Source organism: Thunnus thynnus, chromosome 16 (assembly GCF_963924715.1).
Source record: "Thunnus thynnus chromosome 16, fThuThy2.1, whole genome shotgun sequence".
NCBI lineage: Eukaryota > Metazoa > Chordata > Actinopteri > Scombriformes > Scombridae > Thunnus > Thunnus thynnus.
The window spans coordinates 11,331,134-11,355,976 of record NC_089532.1 but is presented as its reverse complement, the minus strand read 5'-3'; the positions used below and the strand labels follow the sequence as shown (position 1 = coordinate 11,355,976).

Here is a 24,843-nt window from a genome sequence, read left to right as displayed (position 1 = left end):
CACATCTTGGAGACTCTAATGAAGCTTGATTGCTGTTCCTGGTCGTGTTTTATTCAGTATCTGTCTCACTCTATACAATTTCCAGTAACTGGTAAGGATTATTTAAAATTTGAACCGCAAATATAATGTTTTAAAAGTCTTGCTGTCATTCCAAGTTGCTTTAGGTCAAAAGGTCACCGATCACTTCACAAATCTTGAAGTCGTAGTGAAGTAAGCACACACACAGAGTATGTTCTGCATCATTAAACACAGCCGATGTCTCCATCCAGACTCCCTCTATATTTATGCTAGTTTCCGGTAAATGCTCAGGTCTCAGACAACCCTGTAAACACTCTTTGTTTCTTCTTTTTGACATGGTGTCTTTTACACAATTCCTCATATTGCTCATAGTGCTACAGATGAACACACACACACGCACGCACACACACGTTCCAAATGGGGTCATGGCTGGTTCTCCTGAGATATGGGGGTGAATGAGGCTAGATGGTGACTGTCCCACATACTGCTGCTACCCTGGTCCCCAGACAGGACAGGGACGTAGCTTGCCTTTCTGTTCACTGCCAGTTTCTTCCAGCCCCTCTCTGTGCTGACAGGGTGGCATGTTCATTCCTGTTTACTCCCACCAGCTGCTGTGTACAGTAAAGCCCACACTTCTCTCTGATCACACTTTCATCTTCTGTCACCTCATCTTTTAGTTTCAAGTTGGATTTGGTATGATAAGACTATTGACAGACTTTTTTTTTTTTTTGCAGAATGTTAGGCGTGTATTGTGGTTGTGAATTCTACAAAGGTTGGAAATCATCCAGCCACATGAATGGTCTATCGTGAGAGAAGCGTGCAAACCAAATGTGGATACATTTAAAGCAGTGTAGCAGAGATGCGTTAAGTACGGTTTCTGCCCATGTGTGGACATAAAGTGATGTTATCTCACAGAATTTCCATGATGAGATTCCCTAAAATAATTGCTATGGCTTAAGAAATAATGTCAATATCAAGGATTTGGCTGTTTTTAGTTAATAGCAGCCAAGCAGAGTGTATGTTTTTTGTAGACTAAAACACTGCTGCTGACTCCAAAATCTTTTTTAAAGCCTGTATTAGATTTTTTTTTTTTTTTTTTTTTGGCTCACCCACACCCACTCGAACAGAACAGCACTCAGCACATATTCACTGGTGAACAGACAAAGCCATCCTAAGGTGGACAGATGAAGGTTTTTGAATTTGCGAGTGTGTGTATTATGCGCAGTGCATGCTATAGTATGTATATTCAATTTACAGCTCCGACACCCACACACACATCCAGCACTCATCAGAGGCAGAGAGACATCAGCACAAAGCAGCAGTGTTTTACCCGGATCCTGACAGCAAAGCAACACATGTTAAAAATCTGCATGAGAACTGAGAGAGAAAAAGCCCTCTTTCCTGTCTCTATATGCTTGTGTGTGTGTGTGTTTGTTGAAGTCCTGTACTGTCTGCTCTGCATGGCCTAGGCCATTGCAAGGAAAAAAAAAAAGGGAAGAAATGGGCCATCGCAGTGGAGGTAACATGCATGCCTTGAGGTTGACCACAGGATCTGTGTGTGTCCACAGTTGGTTAGGCAGCTGGTGTGTGTGTTGTGTAGCTCCAGGCTGCCTTGGCTCAATCCCTTACTTTAGGCGCCTGAAAGAGGCTAGTTTCCAAGATTAATTTAGTGAAGGATTGAGACCCACGCTACATTTTGGTTAGCCTTGTGACTGCCTGATTCATGTAGTATCCTTCCGGAGCGCTGATGATAAAATGCTAACACCTGGCTGATGGCAATTTCGAGGTTTTGATAATACTTTAACCTCTGTTATATCTATGCAAATTTTCTCTCTCTGCTGAGATTGCGCTGCCTGAAAGACAGCTAAGATAAGCCCACAATGTTCATACCCATTGACCACTACATTTGTGTGTATTTGCATGCAGGTTCGCCATGATACTCCCCATCTCATGTTCATCGAAAGCTGTCACGGGCGTTGCGGGGGGGGCCGGGTTTAGCAGAGATTGCCCTGCTTGTGCACGAGGCCTTCTGTGGCCACTCGTGCCTGCATGTGAAGCCCAATGGAAGAATTATACGATACGAGCAGACAGTGTAAACAAAGCAGGCTCTGCACACACACGCACACAGACATAACTAGTGTGGCAACTGGGATCAACCAAAAGTGCTGTACCAAGACAGCAGTGTCAAGTACATCAGTTGTTGTGTCACAAGCTGACATCAGTCACGTTATGTAAAGGCTTATGAAAGCTAGCCTGGCAACAGAGGATACAGGTGAAGTGTTTGGCGTCTTTACATGATGGATAGCTGCTAGTATTTATATACTGTTTTTATTTCACTAGTTGTCCTTAATTTGGCTACGCAGAGCAAGTTTTAATTTTGTGCTCATTGTCGTTGGGTTAGCTTTGATTGACACTTGACGCGCTGTTCCAAGAGACACAATAAAAGACCAGTGTTGGTGTGTGGGCTGTTATAGTGTGCCTTGCACTGTTGTATTGGGGCGTAATCCAAGCTCTCTTGTCTTTTCCTATCACACTCGTTCCTACCTAGAACAGAAAGCATTATCAAACCCAAGTAGTGTGTGAGCTATTAAAAGGTGACCTCCTTTTTCTAGGTCATTACCAAAAAAGAATGGATGGATTCTAGTTATGAATATCCAAAATTCTTGACAGAGAGGGATGAGAATGGAGAGGCATATTTCTAGCCTAAGGGAGGTTAGGAGGGGTTGTGACGAAAGGGAGGGGGGCGAGTGTGTAGTTGTGGGGGAGAGTTGGTGAGGGCAAGGAAATGGTTGTGGCTCGGGCTGGTACAATCTTGGGGAGGAAAAAAGGAAGACAGAGGCTCGTAGTGTGTTGTCTGGTGAAAGAGGGACACGACAGTTAAGAGAACACAGCGGAGGGAGATCTTGTGACGGGGTCACGAGAAATAAATCAGACATTAAGCTGGAGAGTGATCCTCTTGCTCCTTAGCTGAAGCAGTCTGCAGTCACTACTAGGACACTACCACTGCAGCCCAACACAAAGAACACACTCTGTACTTGACTCCTTTTGTTAGCAACACAATTACCATTTTATTAGGCCGACTACTTTGCAGGTACCGGTCTGTGGCATTCGCTGCAATGCACTGATTCATCCAGGAGAAACGAGGAAGATAAGACCTTTTCACTGTATCATAGAGTCTGTCCAGTCTCTGTTTTCCAAAATTGGACATTTAGTTGGAGGAGAAGATGGAGGAAGGTCCTTTTCCCCTTATGGAGTGAGTGTTGAAACCCAAATTTTGCATCACAAGTTAAGGCATATCTTTCCTGCATCAACAAAGACGCAGCTATCTCTCCCAACCCTTTTACAGTCCTCTGGTAACCCCCCTATTACTGACCTCAGACCAGCTTTTCCCCCCACAAAGTCTCTGTGGAGCCGAGGCCCTTCTTCTCTGTGGTACACCAAAAGATGAAGAGCACAGAGCAAGCCTGAGGGGCTCACAGTTATATTTACTGTCTGCTACGAAAGAGAGGAGAGAGAAGGGGTGGATGGGGGGGGGGATTTAAAAAAAGAAGAAGAGAGAAAAAAAAAACACAGGAATGAAAAAGAGAGGGAGACAGAGGAGGGGTTGCCATGGTAACGGAAATATGGCTGCTCTTCAAAAACCTTGAATGTAGGTGGTGGTGAGATGAGTGTATGTGTGTGTTTTTTTTCCTCCTCGTCTTTCCCTTTCAGTTTGCAGATATCATGGATGTGCTGGATCCCTTTTTTGAGGAGGACTGAAATGCCATCGGCTTTTTTCTTCTTCTTTTTTTTTTTTTTTTTGGTAGCCTGAGGGTTGTCTTTCTGGCCATGTAGAACACAAGAGGGCTAGTGTGAAATGTGGGTTAGGCCCACTAGACCCCCCCCAAGCAATCACTATAGATCTCAGAAAGCTTTAAAACCGGCATTTGAGATTGTAATTTCTCCTTTGAAATAATGGATGATGTAGTGTGGAAAGAAGCAGAATAAATGTCTTAAAGTATATACCTATGATCTTTTCTTTGCTCAGGCTCCTTACTATATATGTAAATCTGGAAACCCGACACCACTTGATAATTGCGATGATCTTACAGCCAGATATGGACTCAGGAGGGCAGAGGAGGATCACTGAAGGAATGCAGCCTTTTTGACAACAACCCCTGCTGTCACCTTTTGGCAGAGGCAGCCCAGTGTTAGATCCTGAATATAGAGCAGATTGTCTTAATTATCTTCACTCAATTAATTAGCATTTTCCCACATTACACTTTCTTTTTCCCCCCGGAAATATTTTTCGATTCGTTCTCTTTTCCAAACTCTGCGATAACTTCCTGACGTCAGGACAAAGAAGCTTTGACGTATTAGCAGTCGTAACCAGTTTAGTTAATCAACTTGGAATTTCAGTAGAGTGATTTCATAATGCGTGAAACTGACTTAGATGGTGGCCTCACATTAATCTAGTTTAGATAAAAGTAGCTATTAGACCATTACTAATGCTTCATTTTTACCGGGTTGTGCTCATTTGCCTTGCTTATCGATTAACTGGGAATTAATGATGACTAATTACACATCAAGCACAAAAACAGACTGCTGCATGTTCAAGGATCTCTTCAACTAGCATCAAGGTTTTCTTTCATTTTTGCCTCTCATGGAGCATCTGTCTTGGGGCACTGATTTGGCTCCTTGTCATCATCTTGGCACCACTGTGGATGAGCGTGCTTTCAAGATGAGTTGTCCACTAAACAGAGGGCACAGGGACTAGCACCTAATAGGAGTTGGTAATATGGATAAAATGTTCTATCACAGTATATGTTATATTGATACATGCGCAAGTTTATTGGGTGCCCCCTGGCTAGAATTAATGCGTTTTAATGTAGGGGTGTCATGATTATCTAAATCCACAATGCGATCTGACTTTCAATTTTATTTTATTTTCGATGTAAACTTTTTTTTTTTCAGCACTGACGGCTATGTCATTGTTAGACTATTGAGTCTTGATTTTGTAAAGATCAACAGATCGTTGGTTTAATGCTCTGACAACTGTCATTCACATTTTCAAATTCTTCTTTAAAAGGATAGGCCACATGGTATCACATGTGATATAACCGCCATAGTTTTTGGGAATGTACCACACTAAGGTCATATGGTCAAATTTAAATACTTTATTTAAAATGTAATAACAATAACTTAATTCATCAGGAATTTTGGGGAAAAAAAGAGCCACTAGATGGCAGAAGGGTACTTTACAGCAACAGTTTGAGTTTCCTCACCTGCAAAAAGCCACAAGGATTAATCCCTGCACACTTGTGTCATAGCCAGCTGTACATAGAGAACAATGTTATTTATCCAGCTCAGAGGACGGCTTGTTTTGGTGGAAATTAGGTTTTAGCTCGTTGTCTACCTTACTACAGTAGGAAAGAGGCGTTGTTTGTGTTTAAGAATGTTTCACTTATGAGTTATTGACCCTGGACGTTTAAATCTGTCAACTTCACCAAAGGGTGTAGCATAGCCTACAAGCTGTAGTTTTTCTGTCAACAACACATTCATTGTTTACACAACTCATGGGGAAGGCAAAATGTTTCCACACCGGTGATTTCAGGGAAGCAGAAGGATTTTCCAGTTCTGTTGTCCATCATCTCCAGCAGTGGCCACAGTGTCTCAAAAAGTAACACAGCTGCAGGCTACCGGTAAGCCATGCTGTGTCATCCTTTAGATGTTGTTTATCTTTCTTCTTCGGGTGCATGCCGGACACACGCAAGTAGGCGGGCATGGAGAGAAAAATAAAATACAGGGAGAATCACCGATCCTACTTTTGATTTCGAAGGTTGAAATTGATCACTCATGTCGATCGAATTTTGATATAGAATCGAAATTATGACACTCCTAGTTTAATGCAACAGCCCTGCTTAAATCCTACCTTCATGAAATTAAAATGCTTAGTTTTTCGCACAGTAACTGTTGTAAAGAATTCAATAGTTTATGCTCATTTTGGTAGTAGTTTGCGGTGCTGTTGAACTGTATTGTCTTATACTAAGAGGTATTCCTAATTTTTTGTTCACCCCATTTATATCAATGAGGGTGGATGAAATGTATCTTGTGATATAGTCAATTTCCTAGAAAATCAAGTAAGAAGTTGTACTTGGATTTATCCAGCAAATTAAATAGATGAAAAATCAATCAAATAGATGCAAAAGTTTGCAAAAGTCAGAGATTGAACATTACCATAACGCAGTCCTGCTAATTTCAAAGGGAATAGTAAAAATGTGGTAAAAGTGGTAAAAGTGTATTTATTGTTATTGAACAAGGAAAACAAAGGTGTCGAAGTCAAAAGAAGAAGCTGTAGAAAATTCTCTCTTCTAAACTTTTTGTGTCTCTCAGAAGGTCAAGCATGAAACTGCATCTTGGACTGAGTGGTTTTTAATGCACCTACTCAATGCAACATTACACCTCTTGTCTCTTGCGTCTTGGTTTGTATTCTAGATGTGATAACAAGCCAGGCCTTGCGTGGCTCTGCAGCACCATCTCACAGCGCCCGCAGCATAACTTTACTGTCTCTTACTTGATGTCTCTGTGTTCTGTGTCCCGTTCAGGTACGGGAGAAAGTGGCAAGAGCACCTTCATCAAGCAGATGAGGATCATCCATGGAGCCGGCTACTCAGACGAAGATAAGAGAGGCTTCATCCGACTTGTTTACCAAAACATCTTCACCTCCATGCAGGCCATGATTCGTGCCACTGAGAACCTCAAGATCCCCTACAAATATGAACAGAATCGGGTAAGGACTGACCGACAGAAATAAGAGCAGGGAATGTACTTTATGTCCTGCCTGCCTTTGCTTCTACTGTACATTCATAGGACTGAAAATTAAGTAGTTACCGGTGGTGTGGGCACAATACAATTACATAATTATAGTCTATTATTGTATGTAACAGTGGTTCTCAATTCCAGTCCTCAGAGCCCTGCTGGTCTTTTATTGTGAGCCTCTAATTGAGGACTGATTTACACCTGGGATGCAAGGTGAATGTAGTCCGTTATTCAGTAGGACAGAAAATGCACGTTCCTTCAGACCAGAGTCACTGGTTTATATTATGAATGAGCAGCAGAGTCACCTAAACATTGTGACTAAAGAGCAAACACGTCATGTCAAGATATAGTAGGCGTTAAAGTTAGGCATGGTCCTACATGAACTAGATTTTTAGTTTGTCCTAGACTTTGTTAACAGATTTTAGCATATACTCTGCTTTGGTCTTATATACTTAACAAGAAAAACTACCAAGGAAACCATGATTTCTCAAAAAAGAGCTATGTGGAAGCTGTCAATTTCAGTATTTTTCAGCTTTTGTACTTTGCGTAATTTGATTGAGGCATGTTAGATCACAATTATTGATTTCTTTGTCAAAATAAAAGCCACAGTCACAAAGTGAAGTACTTTAATAGGAATGTCTCCATTTTTGCAAATAATTATCCTAACAACTAGACTATTTGATAGATTGCCATAAAATTTTTATAGACATTAAGGCTCCCCAAAGGATGAATCCCTCTGACTTTGATGATCCCTTGACTTTTACTAGTGCCAACCATGAGGTTTACATTTCTTCTTTTACTGAAATGTCTCATCAACTATTGAATGGATTGCCATGAAATTTGATACATAATTTCACGTTCAGCTCAGGAGGAATGTACTAACTTTGGTGGTCCCTTGGCTTTTTATCATCCACCATCAAGTCATACTTTGGTTTCTGACAAAATACCTGCAAAATCACGTATTGTATACTAAGATGATGAACATGGTAAACATTATACCTGCTAAACATCTGCATGTTAGCAATAGGCAGTATAGACACTCTAATCTAAAAAAAGAAGAATATAGGCCTCTAGAATTACTTGTGAAGTGTAGTTAAAATGGTACAGAGGGGAACAGTCATGTATTTCCAGTTGTTGTAGTAATTTCTTAGTATGTGACCATTGAAGAAAGGTCATTGTGACGTTCAGAGAAAAGAAAATCGATGTACCTCTTATCTATTACACCGTGTAACAAATTTTCAATTGTTTTTTGTTCCTTGGTAGTAAGTGTTATTTCCTAATTGCTTATGCCTGAAAAGTACAGGAAATAGCTGTCATTCCCTTCAAACTTTGCTTTTGTGACCAGGGTAGTGATATTTTGAAATGTAACTTCTATTCTATATCTTCTATTTCCAATGGGAAAATGGGTGGATTTGCACATTTTCATTCACATAAAGTCAGAAAAAACAACATATGAATCACCAGATAAGATATTTGGGGCTTGACTCAAAACTACTCACTACTCATATTTTGTCACTTTTGTGTAAACATGTTCATTTTGATTCATATGGTGTTTTTTTTGTGACTTTATGTGAATGAAAATGTGCAAATTCATCCATTTTCCCATTGGAAATTGGTAAATTTCAAAATATAATTGTCCAGGTCACAAAAGCAAAGTTTGAAGGGAATAACAGCCATTTTCTATCCTTTTTAGGTATAAGCAATTAGAAAATAACTTTCTACCCAGGAACAAAACTTGTGTTACATAGTGTTATCAAATTACAGCTATGAAAAACATTGAATAGTTGGACAGTTGAAAGGCGGCATGTCAACTTTGTGTCAAACACTGAGGAGTTTACTTTTAGTTTTCCCCCTATCGCATGTCTGTTGAACATTACATTTTTCTAAATGCTTTACAATAATTATCTGACATTTTCATATAGATCCATGTCAATTATGCTGCTCTTTTTTTAACCCATGTGTCAACATACAACCTCTTTAGCTGCAATTTTTCCCAGTTAGACCAATTGTATGTCTTAGGTTTTTCCCAGGAAAAATGTATGTTGCAGTCAATTTATCCAGCACAAATATTGTCCTTGAAATAAGTAAAATAAGGATGTGGTTAGGATCAGCCACATAGTCTAAACAGACAGTGAAGAGAACTATCTACAGATGACTCAAATGTCTTAACTGAAACTGAAAATGATATTTGAGTAAATACATCTGGTTGCTTTGCACTCATTATTTCTGTCTGCCCTGTTGTCTGTCTTACTGCTCTTCTCTATTCATCATTATCCTCCATCTGGATTTTTCTCTGCTCCTCATCTCCTCTTCCTTCCCTTGTCTTGCCTTTGTCTCTCCAGTCTAATGCCATGCTGGTGAAGGAGGTGGACATTGAGAAGATAAATGGGTTTGACCACCCCTACATCGCAGCTATCAAATGCCTCTGGTCCGACCCGGGGATCCAGGAGGCCTATGACCGCCGCCGAGAGTACCAGCTCTCTGACTCCACTAAATAGTACGTCTGTCTGTCTCTCTGTATGTGTGCAGACAAGGGATGTGATGTTTGTCTTAAAAATGGTATTTGTGTGAATGTCTGATACAATCTGAGTGTGCTTATGTAATTTTTGTGTGTGTGTGTGTGTCTGTGATGCTAGTTTGGGAACTAATAGTTTTATTGGTGTTGCTATTAGTTCTGCGAAATGCTGAATTTGTAATGATTTGGTTTAAATTCTTGCAAATCCAAATTTACATTGATTAGACAAGAAATTAGTGCCTAATAAGTAGAGCTGCCCTCAACTAAAGGTTTATAGTCATAGTTCAAGCCAGTAGTCAACTATTCATTGCACGTTTATGATATTAATTTAGTTATTTGAATATACTGTATATTTTTGGGGCATCAAAAAGTGGTTTGAGAGAAATGCACATTAAGTTAAACATGCAGTAAGTGAGGTAATTTAGCTTCGCCACATTCCCCACGAACACTTGGATAATCCTACTTGTGCATATGAGAATGTATTTATTAATTTAGGCTATCTAATCTTAGAAAAGCCATGCTGTGGCTACAGTTAGGCTAACATTACTTATCTGTTTCAGATGATAAGTCATGTTTGAGGTCAATGAATGATAGGCGAATGTTTACCTGCAGAGTTTGCATGTCACCTTCTTGGGGTCGTCCTTTACCCTTTCGAAATAATACCACTCTTTGGATTTCCTGCCCGACATATTAACTATCTAATAACTAACTAATCCTTCCCGCGGCCAACAGACCAATGAAAACTTGGCCGACTAAGAGTCTTCTCGTTGACTAACGTTTCGTTGACTTTTAGGGGGCAGTCCTACTAATAAGGTTTAGTTTGGTTTACTTTGTTCTTACCCTAATGCATTACGTGGAAATAGGTGAGTGTTTGTGTTTGTGGCAACCGTATAGACATCCAGGTTTTCAGTGCTGTGGGTGTGTCTGTGCTTTTCTTAATGTGACGGTGAACTTGCATATACAATTTAAAGAGTCAGTTCATCAAAATCAGAAAAAACTTTTGAAAGAAAGTCAGAAAAACACATCAACATTGTTTCTGTAAAGATATGTTGCTATTGGATGGATTTTTCAAATAACTTTATTTTTTTATAATCACCTTTTTATGACAGTACAAAAAATAAGAAGGAAATGTGTAATGTCATATGTGGCAAGGAGACAGAGTGGTCTTCAGAGCACAAGACAACAGTTTTTAATGTAATGTGGGTGTGTTTGATTGTTTGTATATTGAGACAATATAATTACTTTGTGGGTGTTGTAATGTATACAGGGCAGGGTGACATACTAGCTTTTCATCCACTGGCCAAATTTTTTAACACATTTAAAAAATTTACCAACCTTTTTTCACAGTTTAATAGTCTCCTACAAACCAGTCCACCATGGTAATTTTTCTGCAGTGTATTATGATTAATTTTTTATTAGTACACTGTGACATTGGGGTTTCTTGAGACTTAAAGTCAGACTGAAATGGACTGGAGCTGAGACTGGGAGGCCTGATCAAGAATTTATCCCCTCCCAGCCAGTTAATAGAGAGCAGTAACGGTAATGTTGAAGCCACTATCGTGTCTCTCTTGGTCTCTGTGGGTAATGAACGTACTCTAGTATTTTTTTTAAGTGTCCACGTACACACTAACCAGATATTTCTAAATTTACCTGTCTTGAATGCATAACACATAGTAATGTCCCCTCTTAGCAAGTGCTAACACAGAATATAACTGCTCTCCCAATCCACTCTGATTTAATCTAAGGTCGAGCATTGTGTTTGACGTCAGAATGTCACTACTCATGCAAGTACAATCGTAAGAAGTGTACTACAAACCACAGATTCAAAAAAAAAAATAGCAAGGTGTACACCCATTGTGTTTGCACCTTGTTGTTTAGAGCCAAATGTGTCAGCCTCTTGTTCTGCAGTTGTTTGTGTTTGCCATAATTATATGGTAATAATGTATAACCCCAGGCTAAATGGCCTTAAGGCACTTGTCTCACTTTACAGTGCCCCCTGGTTGTAGACTTCCTGTACTACAGTTAAATGCTACTCCAGGTTTGCATTCATGTAGGTGTGCTTGCTGTGTCGAGAATGTCAATGTGATGGTTAATATGCATTTGTTTTTTTCATGTGTATGAGTGAGTGAGAAAGATACATTGAAAATGTCTTCATTTCAGTGTTATCCACAATGTTCATGTATATCTCCAGTTACCTTAGCGATATAGACCGTGTGACTGCCGAGGGATACGTTCCCACCCAGCAGGATGTGCTGAGGGTCCGTGTTCCCACCACGGGCATAATAGAGTACCCATTTGACCTGGAGAACGTCATCTTCAGGTACCCCTGTGGCACCAGGACTGCAGCATCACCATGACTAGAGGACAAAAACCACTGATGACTGTCAGGATATTAACACACTGGTTTAGAGGGGAGCTAAATGCTCTGTCATTGGTGCATAGGTTTTGATAAACTGTAGGCCAAAAAAAAAAAAAAAAGACTAAATGACAGGTGTAATATTGGTACTATGCCAGAAGTAAGGCATTGAAATTACAGGACAGTTACTAACCTGCAAGTGCCTTATACACAAGCTACTTGACAAGGATAGATCCAGTTGTCCCACAGAGGAAAATAAAGATACTGTTGTATTTAGATCAAATGAGCCTGAGGGCCAGGTTGGTTAACCTGATTAGAGATCAGTGGTTTGTGTTCAGAACTGTGCAGAGGTTCTGGCTCCAGGAAAAAAAAAGGCCAGACATGCTGCACTGTGAAGCTTGTGGGGAGCAGCCACCAAATGCCAGATGAAGAAGGATTTAGGCAATGATGTCAAAGATTCTCCAGGAAGTGAATCAATTGGACACTGCTTAAAATACAGAATAATTGGAATCCTTTTTAATTTAATTGAAATAAGCTTCCTGCTTTCTTTGAAATAATACTTGTCAAAACCTTCTTTATCTTATTCCAGGTGCTGCTCTTTCTGCTGCTGAAGTCACTGCTACCACAGTCACTGACACCACCTCACTGCCTGCGACATAATCCACAACCTGCAAATTGTTAATTGAAATGGAGTCAAATGAAGCTAAAGTCACAGGTTAACGGCTAACCTCCAAAGTCTTGTGGGTTTTATGGAACGAGTGTGTTGGTGGAGCAGTGACACTGACTAACACCTTTGTGTTTCTGAGATGTGGCCTTTTCTGTGAAGCTTCCTCAACAGGACTCATCCACACTTCCTGGAATGGCAGGGGGGTTGCAATAATTGCCTGTCACGCTTTATATAACTGTTTTTCTGTCTTTTTTTTTCTGTTTATCTCCCCCTTTTTCTCGACCGGGCCTGCCTGTAGTTATCTTTCCGATCTGGATCGTATTGCAGATTCCAACTATCTTCCCACTCAGCAGGATGTGCTCAGGGTGCGCATCCCCACCACAGGAATCATAGAGTACCCCTTCGACTTGCAAAGCATCATTTTCAGGTAGAAAGATGCCTCTTTTGGCTCAATCCCTCCATGTTATGTTGTGACATCATTTACTCTTAAGTCAACTAATGTGTTTTTGTCCTGAGCCCCAAATAAACCATATTATGTGATTTGTCCTCCCCATTAATGGAAAGAAATGATCTGTGACTTTTAATTTATCCATTTAACTTGAGTGTCTATATCCCATTTGTACTCCTCTTGACCTTTCCCTCCCTAGAAATTAAAAGTCATTACCATTATATCATCTCCTCATAGTCCTACACTTTCTCTTACCTCCTGCCACCAACAGCAATCGTACCACACATAACACAACCCCTAATGAACACAAAGTCCTACATTCTGGTGCCCGGTCTCTGTAAATGGGTCACCTCCTCTCTTCCTCCTCCTCTCCTCCTTTCCTCTCCGGCTGGCAGAAGAAACGAGGTCGTCCTCTCCGCGGTGGAGGAATGTTATTTTGGGCAGCAGGTCCTGCAGGGCCTATATTGGCCCTGGGTCTCTGTGGACCACAGTGGACTGGGCCACCACCAGGGGGCACCCTTACATTGTGAATTATAGCTGACTTGGGCAACCTTCTCAGAGACCCTGATGCACCTGGTCTGCAGGCTTGAACCTGTGTGTCCAGCGGTGCACCAAAATACCCAGGGTTAGTTAAATTGCACTGATGTCATTTATATACTAGCTTGACAAGAAAAAGGCTCCTGACGTGAACGATTTTCCTGAATCAGTTGTCTCAAATGAAGGCTTAATGAAACTGGGACCTAAACTCCCCGACGAGCGAAGGGTGACCTTGTCAAGGAGAAGCTCAGGAAAGCTGAAATCTTTTGAGGATTCACACATCTAATCAGTCAGTTTTTCAGCCAGGATTGCTGTTCATAAATGGATTAAGCGAATGCCAGCCTGTCTAAATTATAAAATCAAACTTTCTATTACAATTGCAGATTAGTTCGTTGTGATAGTTTATCTCTTATGAATTATATATACGTCCTGCTTGTTTAGATATAAACTGCTTAGCTTGTAGCTTCCCATTAGGTGACATAGGAGGCGTCCTTCTACCATGAAAAGGATCCCGTCATCAGAGGTGCCTCCTGTATCTCTCTCTAACATCTCTCCTTTCTCATTCTTTCCAGTTTTCTTTGTCTTGTCCTCCATCCTGTGTACACGTTCCCGTCTCCATCTATTCATTTGTGCTTCATTGTATGTCCCTCCTGTTTCCCCATTTGTCTTCTCCAAGTGAGTTTCAAGACTTCCTGTTAGTTCTTGTGTGGTCACATCCACCAGAGAAGGTTTAGAAAGTCTGGTATAGAAATGAATGCATCCACGCTCACCGTATGACATGCAATGGAGCACAGATTGATCTAGTATCAAGATGTAATGTTGACTCAGAAGGGGTTACAGATGAATGCCTCTCAATTTAAGCTTTTAGCTTCTATCTTTACTTTAAAACCCAAAGTTGAGCAGCACCTGTAATTGCTGTGTTTTGGTTAAGAATAAAAAGGAGGCAGAAACATAAATACTTTTCTGAGATGGGCAGGTGTTATGCAGACTTCTACAGTAGCTCATTCAAATATGAAAAGAAACTTTTGTTTGTACACAAATCAGATTGTCATTTATCATGGCAGCTCCAAATTGATGTCAAGATTCAGATTCTTGGTTGAGTAGTGTCTTTTTTTTTTTTTTTTTTTTTTGTGCCGCTTCTGTTCAGAAATGTTGGAACAGATTTTTTTTGACAACCTATGAAAATACATGATTTCCTAAACTGAGTGGCATTCATTTTAAAACTTATTCTATATTCGTTCTAAGTAGGAGGCTTTCATCTTTTCAGTGGCATGCATGACTCACTTACTCACAAGGACAAAAGCATATTCACACTTCACATTTCTTGTTTGTGTAGGGTTTTTTTTTTTGTCACATATAGACATCTGCAAACATTTGCTCAGAGACCTTTAAAAACTTGCCATCATGGCCAAGAAGTTGTGATTCTGGTTAATCTTCTTTAGGTGTTGAATCCATCAGGAGTTAATTGTTATTTCAAACAAGTTTGATTAAAATAAAGTTCATGACCCTTCTAAAAAAAATGTGTTTGTTTTTTTTAAATAAATCCTTCAGACCCAAAATAAACAATAGGCCTACTTCTGATGTCTCCTTACATGATAATAAAAATATGCTTTCATCAGTCCCAGGATATGAGACTGTATTTTTATTTGGGTCGTGTGCTGAAAATGTTTGAGGAAGAACTATGCTAGGAAATATCTTAAGGACTACTGGACTATATACAAGGTTCACAGTTTAGTGCTATTGGTAAATCTTTCTGTTGATGGATTCAAAACCTCTGTCACAACAACAAAAAATAGCTCTTAAAACCTTTCCAGGACATTAGGAATATTGAGAGCTTTTGTCCTGTTTAACTCTGAGCACATATAGAGTTAATTGTGTGAATCTAGTCTTGAAAATGACAACTCAACATCAGTTAAGCTACTAAGACTCACATGCTTATGTTTTTTTTTTTTCCCCTTTCATGCCTCTTCACTTGTTACCCTCTTCTTCACCTTCATCCTGCCATCAGGATGGTGGATGTAGGGGGTCAGAGGTCAGAGAGGAGGAAGTGGATTCACTGCTTTGAGAATGTGACTTCCATCATGTTTCTTGTGGCGCTAAGTGAGTACGACCAGGTCCTGGTGGAATCAGACAACGAGGTAAGTGGACATAAAACATAAGGGCTTGTTTTTGTTTACCTTTTAGTATGCTTTGTTTTATTTTGACCTGATATCGATTAGTTAATTCACACTCTTGCAGTACCGTATTTTGAAATATTGGTTACTTACTATGCTGCTTTAATATAAGTGTCTCCATATGTTAAAGTGTTCACAGCTAAGCCTTTTCATGTAGAGAAATGCATACATCTAAATGAGATAGATACCACAGAACATTACTCTAATCACACCTCTGTTTCCCAACCCCCTGCTCTGCACACTAGAACCGCATGGAGGAGAGTAAAGCTCTGTTCAGGACTATCATTACCTACCCCTGGTTTCAAAACTCCTCTGTCATCCTCTTCCTCAACAAGAAGGACCTGCTAGAGGAGAAGATCTCCTACTCACACTTGGTGGACTATTTCCCTGAGTTTGATGGTGAGATCATTTATGTTGTTTATGTGTTCTCTCTTATAATGTACAGTTGGCAGTCACCCTCTCTGACCGATAAATGTAGCTTATGTGGATGTTGTTTAGTGTTTTAAATGGTAGTTTGAAATAGGTTATGATGTAGTCTTTTATGTTTTTGTACAAATTAAACAAATGAGATACAACACATGAATTGGTGAGTTTTAGAAGTGCTGATAAGTAGGGCTCTGAAATTAATCCAAAAGTAACCAAAACCGACATTATTATTACAATAAATTCACTCCTTCATACAGACTATCCACCTGCAGTTTAAAGCAGTGTAATTAACTGTATGTGTCCAGTGAAGACAAAGCGACTCAAATGTTGGAGACATGCAAACAATCTGGTACAGAAAAAAAAAGTTTTTCTCTGTCATATGGGCACAGTTTGGCTTTATTCAATACAACACAGGACAAAACAAAGTTAAACGGAACTGGAGTTGGAAAATAGTGGAGTAGCACAGCTTCTTTGGGAGCGTTAAGTCCAGGGGCTGTGACGTGAGTGAACACTCGACAAATGCTGGACATCGAAGTGCAGTCAGGTTAGAAGTAAACTGTAAAGGTAACAGAGAATGTTAAGTATGAGCTACAGTTTACTACAAAAATAAATGCTACAGCTTTCTACTTTGGTTTACCAGCAGCTGAGTATGTTAGCATGTAAAGCCGTCACTAATGTCACTCTAAATCAGCTATTAAGATGATGAGATAACAGAAGTCATAAAAGTATTTATATTAGACCTACTTATTTTGACATTAGCAAAATATGTTCAACAAAGCCATATTTTTCTTTGAATTTCCTGTTTTAGCAAACAAATACCTAAAAGTGCACTTCTGGATATGGTAAATATGAGTAAGTCATAATCCAGGGTTTTCTGTTTATTTTTCAGTACAAATAAATGATAAGGGCTCGGTTTTGAGGTCAGAGAATCTTGTGTACAGATGTATTTAACAAGATCTTGTTTATTAACCATTAAGAAGGTGATTTTTGGTGATATTGCCTAGTCCTACTGGTCAGTATATTTTTTTAACTCAGGACAGAGCCGTGCTAGTTGTTTCCCCCTGCTTCCAGTCTGTATGCTAAGCTAAGTCTCCCTTCTAAAACTCAATACTAAATGCACAGGCATGACAGTGGAATCAATCATCTCATTTAGCTCTTGAAAAGAAAGCGAATAAGCGTATTTCTTAAATTACTGCTTACTACTCCTTTAAATAACAGCGATTATAGGGAGAAATATATAAATGCATCCATGTTCTCTTGTCTGTCTCTATATCTAAGGTCCCCAGCGGGATGCACAGGCAGCGCGGGAGTTCATCCTCAAGATGTTTGTGGACTTAAACCCAGACAGCGACAAGATCATCTACTCTCACTTCACTTGTGCCACAGACACTGAGAACATCCGCTTTGTGTTTGCAGCTGTCAAAGACACCATCCTACAGCTCAACCTCAAAGAGTACAACCTGGTGTGAGGGCTCTCGTACGATGCACATCTCCTCCCCATTGCACAAATGCACACCTCTTTCGGAGTGTGCGATCAACTCCTCATGCATAACAGCACACCATGCCGACACACACACACACACACACACACACACACACACACACACACACACACACACACACACACGCTCCCAACCAACAGAACCCTTCCTTTGTTCTTTTTGGGGTTTTTTTCCCAGTACAGTACATTCACAGATCCTCCCACCTGCAAACGCCGCCCCTCTCTTTCACCAAAGCTCGCCCTCTTCCTCCTTTGCTCGGCAGCTTGTTGTGTCAGAGTCCTCGCTCCTCCCAAAGCTGCTCCGTGTCTGACTTGGCCCCGGCTGCTGACTCTGGCACATTTCATCTGGCACACAAACCTTTCACACGGGCTGTACAGTGACTGAAAGGGACTTTGGTGTTTGTGTGTGTGGTACGTGTGTGTGTGAGTGTGAGTGTGTGTGTGTGTTGCATCGACTAGCGAGGAGCTGTGTTTTGGTGGATAGCGGCATCAAACTCCCCCACCCACCCCCCCCCTCTCCCCCTTGGCCCTCTGGAGTTGATCCCAAGTGGTGTGAGATCAGATCCTCCGTCGTCTACTTTTCTGAGCTCCTGCCAGTGTGGAAGGAAGTGAACACTTGAATCTCCCCAAAACCATCTGAGGACCAGCGAGCGGCACGGTGCTCCTTTTTGAAAATCCCCCACCACAGTTTGACAGTGTTGGGACAGGATGTGAGGTCGCACACAGGACGCAAGGGGACGGGGGCCGAGGATTCTGTCTCCACCTCGCATCTATGAATGTACCCACCAGTGTGAGCATCGCAATCGCAAAAAATAGAAATATATATTATGAAGTAAATGTATATGTAAACACACTTAAGACAAAAAGCACGAGAGGGCAAGAGATAGCAAATCAAAATCTATTCATTGCTGAGATTTTTAAAATGTTTTTAATGATAGAAATTTGTTGCTACGTCTACTTCTATTTAACAAATTATGGCTAAATGGAACGGTGATAAGAAAAATCTATAAAAACTTTTAAACTTTGCATAACAAAGACATCTAAAAAAAAAAAAGAAGCAGCTACAAATTTACTTGATAAGTATCCTTTAAACATTTCTGTGGGATTAGTTTTTTTTTGTTTTGTTTTGTTTAAGTTAATCACATGGCTTCCCTCCTCCAGAGGTTTTCTGTATGGATTCACAGGGACAATCTTCCATGTGACCTCCACAGCATCTGGCTCCACTGACACACACCCACACCCTTTATTACAAAACACTCGTAGCGGGTGAGAGGACGGCGCTTTTCACACACGGGGGGCTCCACTCTGATTGGCAGGAGCAGATGTGGAAGGGGAGCGCGATGACATCAGTGTTTTTATCAGCCCACAGAGCGCCCATCTGCAGCTCGGGCTGCGAGTAGCTTATTCAACAAAATAGAAGCCGTAAATTAAACACGCCCACGCCCAGGGTGTGAATAGAATCCATGCGGTAACATCTCTGATGACGTCGCACCTGCGTCACTCAGCCGTCCAATCAGACACACTTCCTGACAGTGACATAGTCATTCATTATATCAGGATGTGCTTCTGTTTACTTTTTTTTTTTTTTTTTTTTTTTTTTTTTTTTTTTACTGTATAGTCACTTTGTTTATATAAAAAAAAAGATTGCTTGCTGTTGAGTGGTGAGAGGAAGAGGGGCTATGAACCTTTGACGGAAAACGCACTCTGAAGTCTGCAAATGTCGTTTGTGTATATTTGTTTGTAAATACATATACACAAAACACTCCTGTACAAAAACGCTCTGTGGTACACCATCTTTGGCAAAAAACAAACAAAAACAAAAAAACCAACAAAAAAAAAAAAGTATCAACTTCTTTCACTAGCATACAGTTTTTTTTTTTCTCCTATGAATTTATGGTAGTATTGATACTGTGATAATGGATTTTGTTCACTTGATTAATAGGACTACACAGAGCTGAGTGGTGTTGAGTAAACGATCGGCAAGGAGCAATAGTCAGAGACAAGAGGTTCCTTCCAACCAGCCTCTTAAACCCTCACAACTCCACACTACTGCAACAGCTCTGGCTCCAGAGTAATACTAACTAGGGCTGGTTTAAAAAAAAAAACAGTATGGTGACAAGATGATTTAAGAGTAATTAAAGATTTTTTTATTTATCTAATTTATGGACCAGGTTTGAAGGTGTTGATAATTTGACTGCTTTTGATTCTGTCATGTTGAAGTGCTCCTTTTCTCATGGCGGAGCCTACTTGAGTCTGAACTGCTGTAAAAAACAAAACAAAAACAAACAAAAAAAAAAAAAAAACGAATGTCTGGTATAGTAAGGACTTTATCTCTGCTTTCTATTTCTTATTGAGACATTTCCAGTTGTACTTGCCATCACGTCTCCATCCATGATAATACTGTTTGGTTTCTTTAGGAGCCCTCACATCTGTTTTGTTTGATTTTTAACAACAAAAAAAACAAAAAAAAAGAAACTTGTATTTCCTCTTGGTTTATAGACGCAGCGCTGTAATGCATACCTAGAAAAATGTACAGTACGAACGTAGGTGGAATTTTTTATCAGTGATTGAAGACCTATGCGGGTCCATGCTTGCTATTTGTAATTTAACACAAAAAATTCTGTTGTTGGTTTTTTGCATTGTTAATTTCCAGTTTTTTGAGGCTTGCTTTGATAGTGCCAGTGAAGTGCAGATATACTTTTTTGGTCTTTGACCTTTTGTACAGGTGACTTATCCTTCATCCTCATTAAGGGCTATCACAGTGCATCAGGCATCAGACGGTGGGGAGTGGAGTACAGGACCACAGTGAACCAAGTCATCCACTACTAATCCTTGTTTATAAATGGAGATTACTTGTGTGTGTGTGCTATAAGAAGTATAGGCAAGGTGTGTGTAGAGAGTTTACCAACACTAAGCAGTTTTGTCTCTGTATTTCTTTATGTATCTGGCCCTTTCAGTGAATTGGGTGGACCCAGTATGTGGCTCTCGGACTTTCAATTATTTCTCGTTTGGTTGTTTGCATCGGTATGACAGTGTCACCTGTAATACCTCATGCAATATAGAAACACTAAAGACACTACTACCAGAATGAGTATTGCATGTTTCCCCCAGAGTATTTGAGTTGTAGCTGATAGCCAAGACATTCTTAAAGACCATACTTGCGGCTATTTGCATGTTTTAACCCATTAACTCCAATTCTTATACTTTATTGTTGACCGTTTCTCCAGTTTAGAGATTGGATTCCTACCTTCCAGGCAGCTGCTGGTTTCTGTTCATGACAGTAAGGTCTGAAAACGTTTGGTTTTACTTTGAACTTTCTGAAGTCAGGGCTTGTTGAGGAAATGCAGCATTCAAAGTAGCTCTGACATCAGAGTATTAATCGGCTGCTGTAAACGTTGCATTAAAAGCAGCGTTTTCCTAAAGTTAAGGAATACAAACAATAAAGATGTAAAGGATAATGTGAATTTGATTTTTTAACAGGAAAAACAGTGCAGTCTGGTAGCCTCCTCTGAAAGTTAAGTACTTGAACACACCATTGACTGTAGTGATGAGTTTTCACTACTCTCTGATCTCAATTATATAATTTGATAGAAGTTAACTGTACTATTTCACCCATCTCAAGCAAAACAAAGCAAGGAAAAGCCACTGCTCAGTGCTTTTAAATTCATTCTCTTTAAACCTTTAGGATGCTATCGATCAGGAACAGAAGTCCACATTTTTCTTTTTATTAAAGCATCATAACCTCACTAATTTTTTCACTCCAGCTTGATTTCCTTAAATGACCAGAAACCAAACACTGCCTAAAAGTTGGCAAATCAATATAAACATGTACGGTCTGCTTCCATAAATACTAAGCAAGTCTGAACACTAACTTAATGGGGCTAAAATGTAAAAATGCCAGTGTGGTCTGTAACTGCCATTTTTGTCTGCTGAAAATTACACTAACCTTGTCGTGAGGAAGGCAGACAGCCAACCATTAGATGGAGACTGCTGTCATAAAGAGGGTCTGGACGGGTCGGGGCGCCAGTATTAAGTGAGCGGAAGGATATAGCAGTATGGATACCCAAGTATTTATCAGTGTTCAGATTACCTGCGTGTTGAGTGCAGCTCGCGTTAACAGAGTGACTTTTAAACTTGACTCTACAACTTCTGACACATGGTGAAGGGCTGACAGGCGGTTGTTAGTGTGGTGGTTTTGTTAGCAGCCCAGTGTTGCACAGTGTGTTTTTGACACTTTTTTTTTTTTTTTTTTTTTTTTAAATCTCAACAAGTATGAGCTGGGAAAGAGGGGAAGGCAAGTCTGTATGAAACTTCTCATTCTTTCATTCTTGTCCGTTTTGAGCATCGACCAGGAGGGAAAGACAAGGATTGGTTTTTTCACAATAACTCTCGTATTTATTGCCTTGAATAATGAAAGCTGGTGTTTGGCATTTCTGGCCCTTCGGGGTGTGTTATGTACCTTCCTGTGGGCTTGTTTGTTGGAATAATTGGAATCTAACTTATCTTTTTAGACATAAAGTTCATGCATATTCAAAATTTCAAGCTTGTACCCTTATTTTTTTGTGTGTTTGTGTTTTTTTTTTTTTTTTTCATCTTTCTCTGTATGATAAGAAAACATTACCAGAACACTAATATTTAGGACCACTTGATTTATTTTTCCTCACTCCAATGAAACCTGAAGGTCAATTGTGTAGTGGTGTATAAAATGCTGTTTTTTTTTTTTCCTCTTTATTTTGTATGTAAACCAAATGTAAATTATGTATTATACTGAGTGTGCCAACCCCACTCTCTTTAGAGCCAGGCTCTCTCTAAGTGCCAACGCTGTGGTCATCATCAAAGGACCACCACCTGAGATGGTCCCCCTTTTTAAATAAAACACACCAGAGACTAAAAGGATAGACAATTAAGTACACACAAAGACTTTATTCTGTATTTAAGATTGAAGATTTAAAAGATAATCTGCTGTTTTTTAAGAAACTGTAATTATAATTGCATGTGCTGTTTATTTTGTGTCGGAAGTGAGGGCTTGGATGCTTTCATTGAAGCAGGGCCCTCGACGATGAAGGGGTTCCAATCAGTTGGTTATTATCGATTTATTGATTTACATAACTCTTGCCATATTTTTTTATGTGTTTCATGTATTTGTTTCAACCACTGTTGCCTGATCCTCATTCAAACATGAACATGACTTATGATCATTGCCGCCTTCTAAGAGAGAAACATAATGACAAGGTATCTGTTTTAAATTGAAATAAATTTGTTCCTATACTTGCTGATGGTGTGTGTGTTGAGTGGGTTTCATGATTCTGTGTGTTTGAAGTTGTAAGCATGTTTTTCAAATGAAGGCCCGTGTAGAGATGAAAGTCTGAGGTAGGGCTGCGACTAATGATTATTCTCATTATCATTTAATCAATTATTCTATGAATGTGGAGGGAAAAAAATGCATTAACAATTTCTTAAAAGGCCAGAGTAATGTTTCTAATTTGCTTGTTTAGTCTGACTAACAGTCCAAAACCTTAAGACACTCAATTCACTGTCATGTATGATAAAGAAAAACAGCAAATCATCACATATGAGAAGCTGGAACCAGAAAATGTGAAACAATTATGCGATTGATAGTTGCTGATTCATTTTCTGTCAATCAATCAATCGTTGCAGCTCTAGTCTGAGGTCCGAGACAGTACCTTAGCCAGCAAAGAACTGTATCTTGTAGTATGTATCTAAATCTCAAAAGAAAGAAAAAAAATCAGTATTATGATTTTCTAAGATCCATAACTTCAAACTTATCGAAAAACTACTTCTAGTGGAAGCATAGATTGATCTGATGGTGATTCTTTTTTTTCCTCCAAGAAAACAAACTTGCTCCTAGTTATGTGGCATCTCAGTAGCTTTCTATTATTTCATTTAGTTTATAGAATATCCTTCTGGGTGCAGCTATATCCTGCTGTAGTGTTTTTAAGGCTACAGACTGTAGTCAGAGGTGAACAAAGTCTACTTATACTACACTTTGTATCTTCCATATTATACTGTGGCTTCAGTAGAGTGGGTCACAGGCAACAAACAGCCACTTGGGGGCCCACAAACAAATTGGAATTGTGAGCACTTGGTTCCTTTATTTTTTTTTCATACCACCCGATAGCAACCCCAAAAGCAGAAAATTTTGCACTGCTAAATTGGGTGCTCTTGCAGTTCTTGCAGCTACCTTTTGGGAGATATATTATGCACACCAGTATCCTCCACCCCCAACAGATCCGATCAAGGCACCTTGATTGTCTTGTTTTATGCGAAATTAAATGTGGTCAGAATATTTTGAAAAATGCTACATAAAAAAATCAACTCAGAGGGCCTTTGAAGCTATAAAATCTTATGTTGTGTTTCTTGTTTTGTGCTAAAGTTTTTTGTTTGATTTTGATTGAGCTTAAATGTCATAAATTATGTGCATCACATACGTACCCAGAAGCCTCCGACTTCCCAACAGCAGACTGCACATGCAGCTTTATTATAAGGCCAGAGACACAGCAGGCTGCTTCTGTGTTGAATCAATACAATCTGGCTCCATGCAGGTCAAACTTCCTGTGTGAGTCAGTCAGTTTGTGGTAATTTGATTTAACACAATTTAGGAATATTCTCCATGTGAGCATTATAAATGACATAATTAATGTCTTCAAACCAGATGTTGAGCTCCTGTACAGGACTAGCCACATAGAGGTTGTTTTTTTTAAAATATAAAACTTTATTCAACAATAGTACATCAGCACAAAACAAGTACACAACACAATACAGGAGTGCTGATTACAACAACAAAAAATAAGATATAAATATTTGTAAAATAAGGGTTAAAAACAAAATGTATCGATTAAATGAGACAAAAATTATTCAAAGTAAGTTAAAAATTAAATAATTATCAAATCAAAAAAGTTCAACTCAACTCATCCTTTTTTTTACATAATCTAATCGTAGAAATATAATTTATAACAATGACAATATGAGTAACAAATCTACGGTATGTGAACTTTTTTCATTTCATTCAGAAAATTCTTTATTCACAAACAGATGTTTTTAGGTTCCCAGTCCTCTTTCCATGTTTTTCTTTATGGAGTTTAACTCAATGCTTAACTCTCTTGCTCTTACAAACAATAAAAAAACAACAATTTCTTAGAATATTACAGACATATATTTGATGAAACCTCCTGAGGTCACATTAATTGCCCCTTTCTCTTGCCACATAGGGGTAGTAATGACAGACCCACTATGGTTGATGCTGTTGGGTGAATTAGTGTAATGTGGGACACTTAAGCTCAAATGCATCTATCTCTTCTTCTAACAAATACTAATCAATAGGAGTGCTGTTAAATGAAACTTTGGGTGTCATGTAATTTAGATCACATGACTCCACACATGTG

The 24,843-nt window shown here is 39.4% G+C and overlaps 1 protein-coding gene across 3 annotated transcripts in view; it reads left to right on the top strand.

Moving 5' to 3' along the window:
- The window catches only part of gna11b (guanine nucleotide binding protein (G protein), alpha 11b (Gq class)), a 28,790-nt gene extending 6,076 nt beyond the window's left edge, over positions 1 to 22,714 (top strand). The window contains exons 2-8 of one of the 3 annotated variants that reach the window (XM_067615027.1): positions 6,603 to 6,787; positions 9,159 to 9,313; positions 11,523 to 11,651; positions 12,653 to 12,781; positions 15,348 to 15,477; positions 15,759 to 15,912; positions 17,218 to 22,714. In XM_067615027.1, the coding sequence (XP_067471128.1) occupies positions 6,603 to 6,787; positions 9,159 to 9,313; positions 11,523 to 11,651; positions 12,653 to 12,781; positions 15,348 to 15,477; positions 15,759 to 15,912; positions 17,218 to 17,408 (1,073 nt within the window). In that variant the 3' untranslated portion in view covers positions 17,409 to 22,714. The remainder of the gene's footprint in view (positions 1 to 6,602; positions 6,788 to 9,158; positions 9,314 to 11,522; positions 11,652 to 12,652; positions 12,782 to 15,347; positions 15,478 to 15,758; positions 15,913 to 17,217) is intronic. The other 2 variants (XM_067615028.1, XM_067615029.1) reach the window with 2 other exon arrangements.
- The last annotated feature ends 2,129 nt before the right edge of the window (positions 22,715 to 24,843 follow it).